The sequence below is a fragment of the Astatotilapia calliptera genome, chromosome 5 (assembly GCF_900246225.1).
Source record: "Astatotilapia calliptera chromosome 5, fAstCal1.2, whole genome shotgun sequence".
Lineage (NCBI taxonomy): Eukaryota > Metazoa > Chordata > Actinopteri > Cichliformes > Cichlidae > Astatotilapia > Astatotilapia calliptera.
The window spans coordinates 32917861-32936574 of NC_039306.1; the positions used below are offsets into that span (position 1 = coordinate 32917861).

At 41.4% G+C, this 18714-nt stretch overlaps 1 protein-coding gene across 3 annotated transcripts; it reads right to left on the reverse strand.

Annotated features, from left to right (window-relative positions):
• Positions 1-325: 325 nt before the first annotated feature.
• On the reverse strand, positions 326-18702 carry txnrd3 (thioredoxin reductase 3). Of its 3 annotated transcripts, none has more exons than XM_026168987.1 (16): positions 18473-18702; positions 10398-10458; positions 9311-9420; positions 8565-8672; positions 8061-8133; positions 7840-7959; positions 7551-7693; positions 7083-7198; positions 6010-6235; positions 5696-5788; positions 5233-5309; positions 3571-3727; positions 3124-3231; positions 2775-2870; positions 2528-2662; positions 326-1305 (listed from the first exon to the last, which is right to left on the reverse strand). In XM_026168987.1, exons 2-16 carry the CDS (start codon positions 10399-10401, stop codon positions 1243-1245), a joined length of 1629 nt encoding a protein of 542 aa, XP_026024772.1. In that variant the 5' UTR covers positions 10402-10458; positions 18473-18702; the 3' UTR covers positions 326-1242. The 3 variants fall into 3 exon arrangements, with proteins under 3 accessions (XP_026024772.1, XP_026024774.1, XP_026024771.1); XM_026168989.1 differs by lacking the exon at positions 18473-18702 and adding an exon at positions 11455-11497; XM_026168986.1 differs by lacking the exon at positions 18473-18702 and adding an exon at positions 11046-11417.
• Positions 18703-18714: the final 12 nt, after the last annotated feature.

Below are 18714 nucleotides of genomic sequence, written 5' to 3' on the forward strand. Positions count from 1 at the left end.
GTGTGGTGTGCTACTGATCTAAAAGCAAAGTTTAACTACAATGCAAGAGATTTAAAGTCCCATTTTAACCAGTTCACACCATGTACACCAGTGTATTGCCAGTGTTGTGAATATCAGTCCAGTTAAATCCTATGACATTTACTAAGCAGCATATCCTTCAGCAGAAACACTATCAAGCACCGTATGACTAAGTAACTCGTACCTTTGGGTTTTTTTTTTACATTTATTACTCTTGAACTAAATGGAAATCTGTGAGCAGGCTCTGTGAGAATCCTGAAATCATTTCACACAAACTGGGTCACACAAGTCAAAGACAGACGAAACCTGAAGATAGACATGCCTTTATTTAACACTGAGTAGTCTCTACAAGTTCCACACAAACAAACAAGCCATTTATACAGATGAAATGTCAACAGCAACGGGAGCGCCGTCTTCCAAACGACGCACGAGACAGCACAATGCAACAAGCAGTCATTAAATTACAAACTGAGCAAAAACACGACCAGAGCAATCCAGGTGGAAACTTGCCATTCGCTTATTTGAAACAGTCTCCAGGCTCTTGATGCATCACAGGTTTCTCTTGAAAACTCTGGTGCTTCCACAAAGCAAAGATAAATATTGACAAAGACATGTATATTCATATAAGTCAACTTATAAACCTGTACGAAGGATGTATGGAATGATGAAGGCATGGTGCTAACCTATGTACGCACCAGAATTGTGCATCCTTTCAAACGCTGGTAATGAGCCAATTTATAATAGATGAATCTGGGGGGGGGGGGGGTTGGACGAAGGGTTCGGGCCACCATCAGGTGCTTCTACAGAGGGACATCGATCCTTGCCCACCTAATTATTTGAGGTTACGGGTAAGGACGTCAAAAACAGCCCAAACACACACTCGGGAATGGTGTGTGTTTGGGCTTCTCCGAGAGTGACACGCTGGTGGGGCCCAATAGAAACATTAGCAGAGTAACCCCGCTGTTCAGCAGGCAGCTTTCACATCAGACTCCTTCAGCCAGAGCAGAAGACACGCAGATCTTCAGCCCTGACCATCTCCATTTACCTCGTAGCTCCCAGTCACACCGAGAGTTTTACGTTCAGGTGCTCCTGAGAAATAAATGCCCTGTAAAGGGAGGGGCTAGAGGTGAGGCTGAAGTTAAAGGTTGACTGGGAGTCAAGAGGAAAATGTTTAGTAGGGGAGTCTAATGTGAGAGCAGCCTGCTAAACATGCAGGGTTTAACCTCAGCAACCGGACTGTGTGATGTCTCCACCAGAGCTCCTGGTCACCTCCAGAGTGGTAAAGACCTAGAAGGTAAAGAGGACACAGGAACATAATTAACATCTTTAATGCCACAGGCATGTTCTCATTGGCTGAAAAGAAATTGTTCTTAGTTCCGTTTGTTTAGTCATCTACAGCCAAACATGAAACTTCACACCAGGCTGTCACATCAATGCACTGCGTTTGTTTCAGATGAACATATTTGGGCTAAACCGTCAGAAAATAGAAATACGATGTAAACCCATCAAACAAGAGGATCCTCAGCAGCCTAATGCACTGTCATTAGCACCAGCACGATTAACATAATGAATAATCATGTCCCCTAATTACACCAATTATTCCCAAGCATGCATCACCACACACACACACACACACACACACACTATTCAAACAATTCAGACACTGATTGTTTAAGTTCTACACACGATGAATATCCTGTTCCAGCCCAAGATAAAAGTGTGAGACCACTAAAGAGACAGCAAGCACTTTAAACAAGCCGTCTATGGCTGCTCTTTGGACCTGGTGTCTTATCCTGGCCGTCTGATAGGACAACTGCAGACATACACAGCTTTCTTTCTGCCTTCAGCATATTTGCTGTGCAGTTTGTGTGCTAAAGGCAGCTCCAGTGTCATTTCCTGTTCTTACTGGCTTGATGAAAGTACTATTGCAACATGCTGTGGAAATTAACAGTTATTAGCTGTCATACTGGACCTGGAGTGGTTTGACACTGAACTGTGCGGTCTGCCTCAATGAAAAACTGATTCATTTTACCGTCATTAAAACTTTGTTGAAATTATAGAGAACAGAAGGAACTGAAAACACTGAAACGTTCATGACTCAAAACCGTGGAAAATAACTAAATAAAACAAAAAGGGGGAGAGGGCGGGAGACAGAGAGAGAGACAGGAGAAGAGAAAAAAAAAAAAAACCCCACACCATTGACCTTTAGGTCAAGGTCACTGAGATTTAAACTTCAAGATTTTTAGTAGATATACTTGTGGTATCAATTTAAAAATCCTGTGTCGCCTTGTTCTCATATTCAGTTTGGTGTCCATGCCACCTGCCAACCCGGCAGGGTGGCGATAACTTTTACAGATGGCCCGGTTTGGACCGATTCTCGGATGCTGGCTACGTGTCTCCCCCCCCAAAAAAACAAACCCCATCCTAAATACATAAACGCAGGATCTAAGGCAGTCCACTAATACAGGAAGATACCCAAGTAAATAAAGTGGCAGCATTGTCTTTTTACCTCAGCACAGGTTGGGTGGATGCCAATGGTGGTGTCCAACTGTTCTTTGGTGACGCCACACTTCATGGCTGCACCGAAGCCCTGCGTCACCTCTCCTGCATTTGGTCCTAGGTAGTGGAAACCTATGACTCGATCCTGCAGTGTGGCATTAAAAAACAAAAACAAAAAACAAATCAGGAGCTCAGGCTGGTGGCTGCCACAGATTCAGGCACATTTGTCGGTTGCATTTTAGTTGCTCTGATCTTACGTTGTCTAGTTTGTTGCAGATGATCTTGGCGTAGCATTTGTTGTTGTCCCTGCCGGGCACGGTAAACTCCAGAGGCCAAAAGAGACTGTGATACACCTGAACATGAGACCAGAAACACATGAATGTAAAAGCTTCAAAACAAACGCAGTTCTGCGGTCCAACGTCAGCTCGCATTCACAGATGTACTGAAGAGTTTGTATGCCTGGAATACAACACTAAACGCATGCATTTGCTTGATGGCAACCTGTGACAACCAAGTAAGTTAGAGACAGTTTCATTCAATGTGAAAGCAGCGACCAGAGCGCACAGTCAGCCGAGCCTCGTCTGTCATCAACAATTCAGCTGTTACCTCGAGGTTTTCCTCGCCGTAAAGCTCGATGGCTTTCTCCTCTGGCAGACCGCAGGAACCATACTCAAGCGGGGTGAAGACTGTGGTGGGAACATTGATGTAGTCACACTGCAAAAAACAGCATTTGGTTAGTGATTAACAAAATCTTGTTATGGAACACCAGATTCATCATCTGGAGCACAAAACACTCTGACCTTCTTTATGTCCTTCCCTTTCAATGGCTTACTTCAGATTTTAACACTATACCTCTTTAAAATAAGATTAGTCTTAATGGCACCTTAACATTCAGTTTCCATCCTACGAAACAGGTCTTTATGCACCTTAAATAGGTACTAAGAGACTGTTCAGACACTTTATGTCTGGTAGTATTGAGTTGGTTGTAGTTTAATGGACAAATAGATTTTAGAATGACAGTCAGAAATCATGACACAGTCACGTTGTACTTACTTTGACCGTTGATCCTCCGTAGAGGCGTCGGGCCAGCAGCTTGCCAGCCTGGATGGCTACAGGTGTCAGCTCCCACTTGTCTTCCAGAATGTCGCCAATAGCATGGATGTGGGGCACGTTGGTCTGCTCTTCATCATTCACAGGAATCTTTCCATTCCTGCAGGATGGGATCATCGAGCATACATTTAAGACTTTTATCCCGTTTTGTGACTTCAAATTAAATATCCGAGTGTTGAAGTTCAAAGTTAAGTGGGTGTAACAATAATAGAAAATTACACAATTTTAACTGTGAATAACAGATATTTTCTTTATAATAAATCTTTACAATAAGCCTGACATTGTGTAGATGACTGGGGACCGTTATAGAAAGCACCAAAAAGAGTTATACACTCAGCAAAAAGCCTGCAGGAAACAAGGTTAAAGAGCACCACACAGATAAACGTTTGTGTGTCAGTGACAAAGCAGAAATGGATAACTGGCTATGTGGTCATTCATACTTAGCAAAAAGGAGAAGCACACTTGTAGTAGTATCCAAATCACTGGCAGTACTGCCAGTGATTTGGATCTGCGCTGCGCAGGAGCAGAACAGCCACAGGCCCCTGAGCACAGAAGCCCTCTGGCTAATGCTGGGCTTCAACTAAAAATTGCTATGGTCATGAGACTCAGAACACTCTTTAAAGCTGGACTCATGCCGTCTTAATCCCTACAGGCCTCACAACACAGGCTCAGCCATTCAGTTATTCACACAAGAGTGGAAAGAAAGCCTTATAGAAAACACTGCATTTCTATGCTGGTATCAACAGCATCAATAATGACCTGCAGGAGGTGTCAGTCTGTAAGAATGTTTTTCCAAACCTAATTTTATACTTTTACTCTTTCAAAAACAAACAAACAAGCGAACTCAGAACAGAAAGCCTTTTTTTAATATAGATACTTCCTTTGTTCTGTCACTTAATACCAATGTGATTTACAGCAGTGTTCTCATCTTACCCACAAGCCACCCCTCACCTCCCCACCAAATTCCCCCAACACTCACACCAGGCAGAGAGCCCTGAGCAGCAAGAACTGCTGAATCACTGTGACTGTACTGCGAGTATTAAAGGGACAGGGGAACACACGTACAAGCACTCTGAGAGCAAATCAAGCCAGCTCACCCTGGGCGGTGTTTACTTTTAATTGTATTTTCTGTATATTCACTGTGTTTTCTCTGGTCTTCAAGAAGTTTGCAGTGGACTAAAATATTATACTACAGTATATTTCTATCTCATTCCAAGAAACACATTTTGGGGCCAATTGGACAGAAAGACAGATGTGAAATGTAAATGTGAGGTCAAAGGTCAAGTCTCACATGATATTTGGATGCAGACTTTAAAAATAGTTTTAAAGATGACATTTTATGAAAGTTTGATCTCATTTGACCTTGAAGGAGAGGCCAGAGGTCAAATGTGACAGGCTAATACCATATAAAGATTTTAAAATTTCCATGTGTTGGCAATACACACCAGATTGTCACAATCATAGTTTCTCAGACCACGACCCCACTCTACATGCCTACAGAAGCCACAAAAAAGTTTGATCTATCAAGTTTAATGATGATTTAATGACACGTGCAAATACACCCGAAACATGGCCTCCTCGGCAGTAACAACATACTGAACTTACTTTGGGTTGACTTTGACTCCTGCCTTATCCAGGCCGAGCTTGTCTGTGCATGCGTCTCGGCCCACTGCGATCAACACCTGAAGAACAAAAACCCCAGCTTGTTAGCTTTAATGCAGTGTGATATTAATCCTTTGTCATTGCCAATTGTTCCAGAGACATGGCATCTTCTCAACACTAACATGACAGCATCTCAACATATCACAGATTATGTAAAATCATCATATCTTTGGTTTAGTTAAACTGTAAAAATGGGGGTTTAAAAAAAAGGAAAAAGAGAGAAAAGTACCCTAAACACTACGGAGCGCGATTAATATTAAAGTGACCACAGAATAGTGATTATTGCAACACTAAATGTAGTTTCTTTCACAGAAATAAGCTGTGAGAGAAACCGTTTACTCTTTTGGCGGAAATACATGACGACGGAGCAGAGAGAGGGGTGAAGGAAAACCGAAGCGATACATACAGTGTTGTACTCTCCCTCGATGATCTCGTCGGTTTCTGTGGACTTGGCGGTCACCTTCAGCCTGCCAGGAGTTCCTGCTTCAAGCTCCTCTATCTGACACATAATTTAAGAGAAAAGGCTTAAAACATCATTCATCTATATGCTGATCAGAGTCTGACCACCTCCTGCGTTCACTATAAATCAAAGGCTTTTAATGTTGACCTATTAAGCACATGACCTGACAACATTAAAGATTACAGCTATTACCATTGCATGTAGGCATACTCTGAGATCAATAAGCTAAATCACAAACAGCAGGTTGTGTTCACGCTCACCTTTGTGGGTACATATTTACGGAGGAACTTGACACCGTGCCCCTCCATGTGTTCACCAGCGCGGTTGGCCATGTCCTGGTCGAAGCCCCTCAGCAGGATGGACCGTACCATGACGGTGACGTCGAGCCCGAGGCCGGCCAGAAAGCCGCCACACTCCAAAGCCACATAGGACGCTCCGATCACCAGAGTTTTCCCCGGGCAGTAAGGCAATGAGAAGAGGTCATCACTGTGAAAACAAAACAAACAAACAAAAACAAGGTGAGGTTAAAGCAGGTTTTTGTGCAGCTAGTTTTGCATACAAAGAATTTAGCAGGTGTGACACTTGCTTCTGCTGATCTAGACCTTCAGGATATTTTTTCTTTTTACCTCACAGGGTGTGGAGAGATGCTGTCTAATACTTATTTAAAGCCTTGAGCCACACTGTGGATTATTTAATAGAACAAGGTTCATGATGTTGCTCAGTGCTGCCCTGCACTCTGCTCCTACAAGCTGGTCACTCAAAATTTTAATTCATTTCTTTTTTTCAAAGATTTTCAAATAATTAAATATTTCATGTCACAACAAATAAATCCAACCATATCCCGTATTACTGCTTATCCTGTTTTCAGGTGTGAGCTATAGGATGTGTAGCTTAATTTCAGTAGCTGACAACAAAAGTACCAAATCTGGCTGACTGTCCAACAACAGCTGTGAGATCCGAAGAGAATCCCCGAATAAACCCTACCAAGCCCAGGCTTGTTTCTTACATTGTTCAGACAGCTCTGGTTTAAGACCTTGTGGAATAAATGAGCCTCTCTGCCAAGACACGAGCATAATCGTCAAAGACACCTGAGGATAATCTCACGTCAGCATTCACAGAGCAGGCAGACAGACGGCTGCTCTGAGGCACAACAACCTGCTGGATCACTAAAGGGCAGGTTTGTTTTCAGAGATCACACCTTAAGGAAGTGACACTTATTTCAGCCATGAACCCATCCACTGGTCTAAAAAGGAGCTCTGGGTGGAGCTTCAGTCACTCACACACATTATAACATAAATTGTCAGATTCTGTGTACTCTGCACGGTGCTGTCACCTGGTGATGCAATACTCCTTGTCTCCGGGAATGCCCAGGTAACGTGGCCTCTCACCCGTAGCCAAAACAAACTTGGCTCCTGTGTAGAACGTCTCCTTCCCTCGTTTGTTTGTAGCCTGTCAGGAAACACAAACAGATATTTTGACACACATGCAACATAACAGGAAGCTTTTTCAATGTAGTGGATGCTTCTGAAACATCTGCTTTTTGTGCAACTAGTGAGGTGATTGCAACGACAGCAACAACTTCTAAACACCGATAAGTATTTTTGAAAAGCCTGTTTAGGACACAAAAATAACAGTTAATTCAACAGGATGATTTCAAAGCTGACAGCTTATACAGATTAGTAACAGGTTGCGAGATGGTCACATGAGCAAGCAGAGAACGAAGACTTTATTAAGTTATGAAACGACTAAACCTCTGCATGACTTTATTGAAGATTCATTTTCATTGAAAGCAGTCGGTTACCTTGATTTTGTGTGGTTCCACAAACTCTGCATAGGCATTGACATAGTTGACATTCTTGTCCCTCAGTGATACCCTGTAGCCCCAGTTCAGGGAGCCAATGTAGTTGTTAACAGCAGTCTTCATCGTGTCCCAGTTGTGTTTCACTGAAGACAGAAACAGACACTCATCAGTAGAAGCAGTTGAAAGACTACGGGGTGCCTCCTAAATGGGCTCGCCTCCGATTTACCACGGCAAGCTGGTGTGATGTCACCCCTGCGTGACCTCCTGGGTCGGTCCCCTGAGCCCTCACCTGTCTCATCAAACTCCCAGCCGAACTTGCGTGCGTCCTGCATGGCCGTGGACAGCAAGGCCGTCTGGTGCATCAGCTTCTTGGGAATGCAGCCTACGTTCACACACGTTCCTCCAAGACCTGATCGTCACAGCCAGAGCACAGCAAAACTGTCGTTTAGCAGCCACTACAGATCCAGACAAACCCTGCGTCAAAAGTCTTACTAAAAGGAAGTATCATACCCCAAGTGGTTCCTTTTGGTGTGGGCACAACGTAGTCCAACACCATGACCTTCTTCCCCAGTGCAGCAGCTTCCTGTTGTTAAAAGATTATATCTTACTGCTGTGTTGCACAGTTTTATGGAGCAAACAGAAGTGGTGTAAGTGAATTACATCATCAGCAATAGTTTCACACTAGTTCTGAGAAATCACCAACCACCACAGATCAAGAACCACCTTGCACTATATTTCATTATGATAACACATTTTAGCCTTTCACAGGTTTCTGTTTTCCTGTCATTTACACTAGTACTCTAGTTTCTGTCCTGTGCCCTGTTTATCATACAAGTGTGTGAAAATCTCACTAACAATCCTCCCAAAGACAAAAGCCTGCAAATGTCTGAAATTCTGCCAGTGACCAAAGTTACAGCTGCACCCCCACACAAGTACAAAAGCACGGCTGTCTGTGGGATCCCCAGTTCACACAAAGCAGTCAAATCAGAGGTAAATACTGAATTCTGACATCACCTTCGAGCAGGCCAAGCCTCCAGAGCCGCCTCCGATGACGATCAGGTCGTAGTCGTAGTCGTAATTATCGCCGTTAAGCAGCTGCTGCAGGCTGCCGTCTTTATGGGCCTGACACAAACAGCAACACAACGTTTGTTACTGTAGCACTTAGCAATGCTAATCATTTCAAACAAAAACAAACAAACAAAGGGTACACTGAGCTTTTTCATACTAGGTGTTGCTATTAACAGATATCCCAGTCCAAGTCAGATATTAGCACTGCCACCCATTATCTGACGTGGATTCGTATCAGCAGTGTGTTAAGCGAGAGGTAAATTTTGCCATTCAAGTCTCCAGGGGATGCTACCGGTCGGGATAATATTATTATTTACAAGTAACTAGGTCTACAAAGATTAGCTGCAGCCATTTTACTGAATGTTTCTGAATATTTTCATTAAAGATTTTAAACAGTGGTGTTTTTTTTCTATTTCTTTTTCCTGCAGCTGTATGAAGTGTATGAGACGACATAGCCCACCCTGTTCATGCACCCCTGATGGAATAATCACCATAAACCTTTTTCTTTTTTACATTTTCAATGAGTTTCTCACAGCTTGGCTTAGTGGCATCATACACTGACAACCACATGGTTTGTTTTCACCTCTTTCCAGTTGTGACAAAAACAACCAACCCATTTCTGTTATGAGAAGAGGCAAGTTACAAGAAAAAACAAGTTACATCTGAGCTGCAAGACGACTTTCATTGCTTACCTGTAATGTTTTGTCACAGCCACCGATGTGCTTCTTGTTGATGAAAACGTTAGGAACCGTTTTCTGTCCGGTCATCTCAAGCAGCATCTCCTGGTAGCTTGTCCCATTATCTGAAGGGGGGGGCAAGTTTTTCACATGCTGAAACTTAGCCATGCATTGTGCGTTTATACCATCTTTGATGTGCAAATGAAATACAAATAACAAAAGGGAAGGGTAAACCTGGAATGTGTACTGCTGTAATAAACACTTTCCTTAGCTGATCCTGTGCTGACTTTTACTGCACGTTATGATCAATTATAGCCTCTGGTAATTAAGTTTGTTAGGTTTTCCACTGACTAACGTTTAACATCCACCACGTGCAATCCACCTCTAGCATTAAACCTTGGTAATTAACTCAGCAAGACAGGAGCAGTGAGGTACGAGTGCACTGAGATAATGGCACAGAGCCATCTTCGGTGAATGACTCAGCACATTTTGTGCTTTTGCAAAGACAGCCCAGACCGTGAACCAGTATAGGACAACGTTTCCGATATGTGAACAGAAAACCGAATTAACTACTGTAAAAATTTTATATTAAATTAGGGGCTTTGAAACTGACAGCACAAAGCAAAATGTACATTAAACAGGAAGAGGCTTTCAACAGACAAACTAGAAACATGGGCCTTAAACAAGCAGCTGGACTGTCATGAGTGAATTATTAAAAACCTACACTAAAATGTTAGCATAGCTAATAAAGCAAACAATAAACATGTATTGCTTTAGTTATACCAGGTCACAGACAAAGATGGTCACTCCCCTGTTTATACCTGCCTCTTTGTAACTTATTTGCTGTAAGAAGTGAAACATTTGTTTTGCTCAAAGTAATCTGCAGTTTTAAGCCTTTAAATGGAAAACTTGATACAACACTATAGCTAACTATAAAGCACTTACTTTACAATACTCCCAGCTGTTTTTTTATATAGTCATTCGCGATCTGAATAATACACATAAAGCTACTTATGGGCAGCCACGGAGTGTAACAGCTGCTGACAAACACATTAAATATCCCTCACAGCGGCTATCAGTTACCTCACAATGCTCGTCTTACCCATAAGATCCAGCTCCACCACATTGCACTCGACTTGCAGTTCTTTGAACAAGTCTTTCACCTGAAAACACAAATAAGGTAAAAGATTAATCCTACATCAAACGCACACAAACTTGTCCACACGTTAGAACATTTCATGCTAACAAATATGTCATCTTGTAACTGTCAGGTAAGCCTTTGTGTCCAGGTTATCGCGGCAGAAGGCAGCATTTTAAAAATGGGAGAAAAGTATGAGTTTTAAATGAATTAGCGCAGCTTTTTAAATACAGTGCGTTCAGAATTTACAGCACATTGTAGCGAATCACTAGCAGAGTTAACTAAGAACAATACGATATGTAAAGCTGACTTTTCAAGGAGCTCGTTCAGAGGCGGCTAAAGCGTCCCAGGCTTAAATATACACTGGATATTTATCTTCTGCCATTGTTGACCTAACGTAAATTACATTAAAGGCTATGCTGTTCGGTTTTGTTTTTGTCATTTAGCGAGCTTATGCGTAATAGTAAAGTTCTAGCCACCAAAGTTGATGACTGTACTAACGCAGCAAGGCCAAACCAGCAATTAGACCAAGCCCGTGTACTTCGCGGGAGAAGGTGGAAGTTTCTGACCGGCGCGGAGCCTCTACCGCCTACGACAAACTAAACGCCTTACCTTTACACAAAATGGGCAGTAGCTTTTGCTGAACACAATCACTTGATTGGAGTCGATAAGCGCTTGTATCTGAGATTTGAGTTCCTTCTTCCCACTGTCATTTTCGACGGGAGGCATTTTCGGATATTTCCGTCTGCCTGAGCAGGGCAAGCTTAGGTAGACGGCTGGCTACGGCTGGTGAAAAAAAACCGAACAAACCGCCTCTCTCTGTACAAACTCGAGAACAGATCTAAATCTCTTGAGTCTGTTTCCCAGAGAAAGTACTTCTAAAAAATATACTCGAGCCGCGGGTCTATCCCGGATCTACTCCCTTTGCTGTCAGCAGCTAGTCTACCAACCGCGCCAAACGTCTTTTACTATTTCTTGTCTCGTTACGGTGGGTGCGCTCGATCTGAGTCACCGCGCTCACCGTGAGCTCCCTTGGTAATCACTACGGGCAGGAAGAACCCCTCCTGCTCGGGAAACCTCGTGCTATAAAACACGCATCTAACTATAAACGTCACAGGGTCGGCTAATTACCTGCCGTAAAGTACAAGAACTGTTATGCAATCAAAATATTCCGCTTAAAATAAAGTATTTTAGAATTAAACGCGCATCTACGTAAAAAATAAGTAGCAACTGTCAGTTAAGGGGACGCTAACACAAGTTGGGGGCCTACAGGCGTCTCCGGAAGACAGCTAATCCTAATTCAAGACAGGAGTGAATTGAAGAGGAGCTGTACAGGAATGTACTGATGTATTGTTGACGTTTGACAGCAACAGAAAGCTAAGTTGACAACCGTGTGAGCCCCTAGCCCCTGAGTATTTCAGCAGTATTGTGAATATTACTTGTCTAATTGTGGGTCCTGTAACGCTTACAGGCTGGTGTCTACCGCCATCTGCTGGTAAGTGTGTCACAGGTACATTTTCGCCGTAATAATTTTCCAGGTTCTTCCTTCTTAAACGGGCTATTCCTTCCTTTTGTCACAACTTCCTATGGCAAACTCCAGATGTCCACTCTGTAGCACAATTTCTGTTAAAAGTTCAGTAACCCTAATAATAAAACGTCATGTCTTAAATACACTTTAATTTAAAATAATAAAAACTACGTAAACCAATATTAATACAAATGTTTTTCTCTCGATTTTTTTGGTGTCTGAAGAAAGAACATAGACAAGATGATAGATTGATAAAGACATGCATAAACCAATATTTCAATTTTGTATTATTCATATATGGTATTCACCAAACCATAACAACAGTCGGCTCAGGGTGTTTTATACTGTAAGGTTAAGATCCTACAATAGTATAGAAGCAACATAGAAAACCTCAACAATCAAATGGCCCTCTATGAGCAAGCACTTGGTGACAGTGGGAAGGAAAAAATCATTTTAACAGGAAGAAACCTCAATTAGAAACAGACTCAGGGAGGGGTGGGCATCTGCTGTGATTGGTTGGGAGTGATGAGAGGAAGACAGGAAAGAAGACACACTGTATAAGAGAACCAGAGATTGATAATAGCAGCAGGCCAAGACTATTGCAGCATAACTAAGGGAGGATTCGGTGTCACCTGATCCACCCCTAACTATATGCTTTAGCAAAAAGGAAAGTGTTAAGCCTAATCTTAAAAGTAGAGAGACTATCTAACTCATAAAGGCAAAATGGGAGCCTGGAAGCTGAAGCCAAATAAGCCCATTGTGTCATTTTTGTTTAACATTCACAATAAAAGTCATAAGCTGGTCAAAAATGACTTCATGTTATTTTTTATAGGGGGTGGCTGCAGATCAGCCACTAATCAGAAGGTCAGTGGTTCGATCCCAGGCTGCCTCCTGGCTGCATGGCAAATATCCTTGGGCAAGATACTAACCCCATGTTTGCTGCTGGTGGTGGTCAGAGGGCCTGGTGGCGCCAGTGTCCTCTGTCAGTGCACCCCAGGGCAGCTGTGGCTACAACATAGCTTGCCATCACCTGTGTGTGAATGACTGAATGTAGTGTAAAGCGCTTTGGGGTCCTTAGGGACTAAGTAAAGTGCTATACAAATGCAGGCCATTTACCATTTATAGTATAGTGTTACTGGAGGCTAAAGTAATGCCATTTAGACCAAGTATCTAGTTAGAGACCGTATTTATAAGATTTTTAGGACAGAGTACAAGGACCTCAGTTTAATCTAAATTTAGGGGCAGGAAATTAGAGGTCATCCAGGTCCTTATGTCTTTAAGACATTCCTGCTTTTAACTAATTAGTGTGTGTCATTTGGCTTCATGCATAGATAAAGTCGGGTATCATTTGCATAGCAGATGCCTTGCATTGAAGGAATCTTATTTTTTTTTGGTACCGGTAATGGTTTTATTTTGTTGTATTTATGTATTTATAATATTGTCGGACATAAACCAGTCTGTGGCGCAAAAAAGGTTGGAGACTGCTGGTCTAAGGCACAGATGTCAAACTCCAGTCCCCGAGGGCCGGTGTCCTGAAATTTTTACATGTGTCCCTGCCGCAACACCTGAATAAAATTAGTAGGTCATTAGCAAGACTCTATAGAAAGTCAATAGCATACAATCAAGTGTATAGAGTCTTGCTAATGACCTACTAATTTTATTCAGGTGTGTTGCGGCAGGGACATAAAGAAAAGTTTCAGGACACCGGCCCTCGGGGACTGGAGTTTGACACCTGTGGTCTAAGGGAGGCATGTATTATGTAAACAGAATTGGACCTAGCGCAGGATAATTTTTCTGTGTGAAGAAAACTCTTCATTTACATGAACAAATCAGAATTTTTTCGATCGATATGAGTCAAACCACTACAGTGCAGCACCTCAATAATGTGGAAAGCTGCACTGAGGTCTAAAAAGAGAAGCACATAGATGAGTCCACTGTCAGAGGCCATAAGAAGATCACTTATAACCTTCACTAATGCTGTTTCTGTGCTGTGAAAAACTGAAACTTTTTAAATAAACCATTCATCTGCAGATGATCAGTTAGCGGTTTTATACAAATTAGGGCTACATTAAGAAAAAATATACATATTATTGATCATTTTGAGAAAAAAGTCAAAAAAGTGTGGAGGTTACAGTTGCTTCAAGCCAAAACTGTCTGCTATACAATCTACAGAATGGTTTGTGTAGATGAGTTACTGAAACAATTTGATCAGTTGTCTTGTGACACAGCATACATCCTCTTTAGTGTATGAGGGTGTAACCATCGATATCCTTGCATCTCTCCACTGTCAGACATTTCATTTTGTACAAATCAGCTCTTCCACATCTGATCCGATGCAGCTTTCTGGAGCATCTTTCCAGTCCCCATACTGATTACAACACTATGTTTATGTGCTAAAAGAGAAATCATTTCCTTGTAACTAAAACTATTCTGAAATACAATCTTACTAATTCATCTATAGAAGGCATTTTTAGAGGGTACAGCAACCACACCAGTTTGCTTTGAAATAAGTATAATCTCCACATTTTTCTCAAAATGATCAATAATATATTTATTTCTCTTAATTTGGCCCTAATAGTCCACAGTAGTTTTACAACTACTCTTTCAAGAATTTTTGAGATAAAAGGAAGTTTGGAGATTGGCCTATAGCTGGGATAGTTGGATCAAGTGATGGATTTTTAAGAAATATTTTAAGGCTTATGGTGTTTACCTGTGAGTCACTAACCCAACAACAGATGTTTTTGTTTCTCCAGGACCTGCCAAAATGTCCCCAAAAGGCAGAAACATCCACCCTACAATAACTCTAAACAAACCTTCTGTCCACATGAAGTTAGAAGGAACTTTTAATCACTTAGCAGTGAAATAAATCACCTCCTCACTCTAATGCACACTATAGCTACTTGTCCTCATCTTAACCTAAAACTAACTTTACATGATTGATACATGTTTTTCACTGAGGTCTGTCCCAACAAAATGAATGAGTAATACAAGTACACACACACACCTATAAGTTGCTGCACTGGTATGTGGTTACGACTGTATTTCCCCAGTACGACCACACCTTTGTTAAAGCATGGCAATAAACCATTAACATGTAACATCCAGATACTGGATAGTAGGACGAATGTATAACAAGTTTTGGTGACATTTATTCATACACTATTACATTTATTTTTGTACATGTGAGATATTCATATAATATTAATTAATTAATAATTAGATATGTTAAGTTACAGCTAGATGAAGCTAAAATATTATACAAAGTAACTAAAATGAGCCTATCACCATCCCCATCAAGATAGCAAAATATGGAGCCAGTAAAACTTGATCTACTGCCCACACTTCATGTGTTCACAGAGTTTCCCAGAATTTGTACTTTCTTCATAATCTTCATCACAAACAGAATAAGAAATAAATGAGGACAGCAGGGTTAACAATAGTTCCCAAATAGCTTTAAAGTTCCCTAAAGGTCTAATTAAACAGCCTTCTGTGAATATTAGCTGAATTTAACAATCAGCCGTGATTGTCTGACCTTGTTCTGTTATTATGCTGTAGGATGTATCATAACATATTAGTCATAGTGTCAAGAAGGAGATGTGTCAATAGCTTCCTATCAGAAAACGTGTTAGGAAGTCAGAGCAGTTTCCAGGAATCCTTTTTTTTTTAATAGGGAGAGTTGATTGCCTGGAATAACTGTCGTGCAAAGTGTTTAAACAGGCATTGATGTTCTTTGCTGAAATAAAAATACATAGTACTGGATTGGGTTTATTGATTACTTATGTACTATGTTATAATGTAGATATAGAGGATTTATATTTTTAAAAGGTGCAAAATAATAAGCAGTTAAATATAAATCTGACTGAGATGCTTTGCCATAAACTTAAACAGACCGTTCATGCTTGCAAAATCTCAAATGTGGCTGAAACCAGTTCTGCAAAAAAGAGCATTGTGGACAACTAATTGCCAGTTAATGCAAAAACTTGACTGGACTTCAAGACCGTCATTAGGTTTAGGAGGAATTTCTTTTTCCCATAGGATCAGGTAAGTTTGGATAACTTTTTCCCCTTAATAAATAAAATCATTTAAGAACTGTATTTTAACTTGGGTTATCTTTGTCTAATCTTAAAATGTATTTGATAATCTGGAGCATGTAAGTGTGACTAATATGCAAAAAAGGAAGGAGGTGAATATTTTTTTACTGCATTGTATGTAAGCTAATAACAAAGAAGTTTGTGAAAACAGAACAACTTATTCGCATTTAAGTAGAAATGTGAAAACACCAGCTGGATGAAACATGTAATTATGGAAAATATTCAAAGTATTGTCATTTTAAAAAGATTTAAAGTTACAATGTCTAAAATATCACCACTAGATGTCAGCAGATTGCAGCTGAATTCTGTTTTACCACTTCCCAATTCAAGCGTACAATGATGTTTTTATGCTAGCTGTGTGCCCCCTGTGTGGGTGTTGAGCAAAGCAACCAATATGGCAAGTATACCTTAGTCCTAGCTACAGTAGCCACTGTAGAACAAAAAGCTCTGGCAGCCATTCATCTGTAGCGAGTGTAGGCTGTCAGGAAGCTCACGTCATGTGTCAATATGTGTCCGTGTTTGTTTACTCTGGAGGAGGCTGTAAAACTTTGTGAAAGAGTCTGACTGGAGATGGTCCGTGAAGCTTGCTGCTGGGGAGCGCTGCTGTTAGCTGCTGTTAGCTGCTGTTAGTGACGCCTTCTTTTAAATGGATATAATCTTGTTGTTTTAAATAACTTTTAAGTAACTGCTGTGCTCATAAGGAAGCAATAAATAATTTTATTAGGTTATTTAAAAACATTGTACATTGATTATGTTGTACAATGTTGACACACTGATTAGGGTGTAATTACATCTTAAAAATACATAGGAGCAGGCGCCAGTTTGTGTAAGCCGCCATGTTGACTCATCATCTTGAATACAGTGGCCAAGATAGACATTGCAGTTCCACCTAATCACATTTTATGTATGTGGCTAGATTGTTGTGGTTTAAAGATCACAGATGGCTCTTTCAAACTACACACAGCCATTTAATAGATTCAACAAAGTGCTGGAAACACTCCCCAGAGATTTTGAGCCATAATGATCTCATAGCATCACACAGTTGCTGCACATCCATGATGCAACGCTCTTATTTCCCCACATCGCAGGGGTGCAGTTTTGGATTAAAATCTGGTGACAGTGGAGGCATTTGAGTACAGCAAATTCATTGTTATGTATAAGAAACCAGTGTCAGATGAGCTGAGCTTTGTACCATGTCAGAAGATGGGTACACTGTGATCATAAAGGGACAGAAGTGGCCAGCAACAATACTCAGCTAGGCTGTGGCATTTAAATGATGTTTAGTTGGTACTAAAGAGCCCAAAGTGTGCCAAGAAAACGTCCTCCACACCATTAGATCACCAGTGTACTGAACTGTTGATAGAAAGCAGGTGAAGTCATGCATTTATGTTGCTTACACCAAATTCTGACCCTACCAAGTTCAGAATGTTAGAGCAAACACTGAGACTCATCAGACAAGACAGCGTATTTCCATTATCCATCTATTATCCAGTTTCAGTGAGCCTGTATGGACTTCTTAGCTGACATGAGTGGCACGCGGTGTAGTCTTCTGCTGCTGTAGACCATCTGCTTCAAGGTTTGACCAGAGATGCTCTTCTGCATACCTTGGTTGTAACGAGCGGTTGTATGAGTCACTGTTGTCTTCCTATCAGCTCCAAACTGTCTAGTCATTCTCCTGTGACATCAACAGCAGCTTTCTGAGCATTTTGCCCAGATGACTGCTGCTCACTAAATATCTTCTTCAAACCCTGGAGATGGTGGTGTTGGAAAATCCGAGTAGGTCAGCAGTTTCTGAAATACTCAAACCAGCCCGTCTGGTCACCAACAACCACGCCATATTCAAAGTCACTTAAATAGCCTTTCTTGCCCATTCTTGATGGGCAAGAAAGGCTATTCAAGTGATTGAACATGTGATTGAACAGCTAATGGTAATGGACTGTTTCTTATATAGCGTTTTTCTACTCTCCCGGAGTATCAAAGCAGTTTATACAACATGCCACATTCACCCATTCACACAAGCACTGTCTTCTATGCTTCTAGTGCTTACTAACATTCACACACATTCATACTCCGATGGAATCGAACCACCATTAGCTTTTTATAATTATTTGAACATTATAAAAAGTACCTAATGAAGTGGCCAGTAAGCGTACAGATCCGATTATTCCTTTATATATATGAATAACAATATTCGACCGTAAAGAAATCTCCGGTCAGACATATATATATAATATGAAAGGCTGATACGTGAGGTCTTGTGTAATTCTCTTTGAAAAAATAAAAATAATTGGCAGCATCATCTGCTGCCGCTAACCCTCACCCTGCCCGCCTACGTCACGTCGCTGAATCAGCTGCGCTGCACCACAGAAGCGTAATTTACGCACATAATTTTCAGGTGAGTTTTCGCTGGAAGAGTTTACCTGGCCGCAGGTGCAGGAGTGGATTTCTCAACTCTTACGTGACGTGTTTTCAGCAGATGAAAACACGCAGGAACGTTTCCAAATGGCCTAATTTCTTTGACAAGTCGCAACAGGACGAGCTGACTGGTCTCTGGCTGCGCGCGCGCGTTTTGACATTGTGTTGCTCCACCTCCGCCTACAACAGCTGAAGTCGCAGTTGAATCGCACGGAGGAAGCGCACAGCAGTCAGGGAGGAGAGAGAG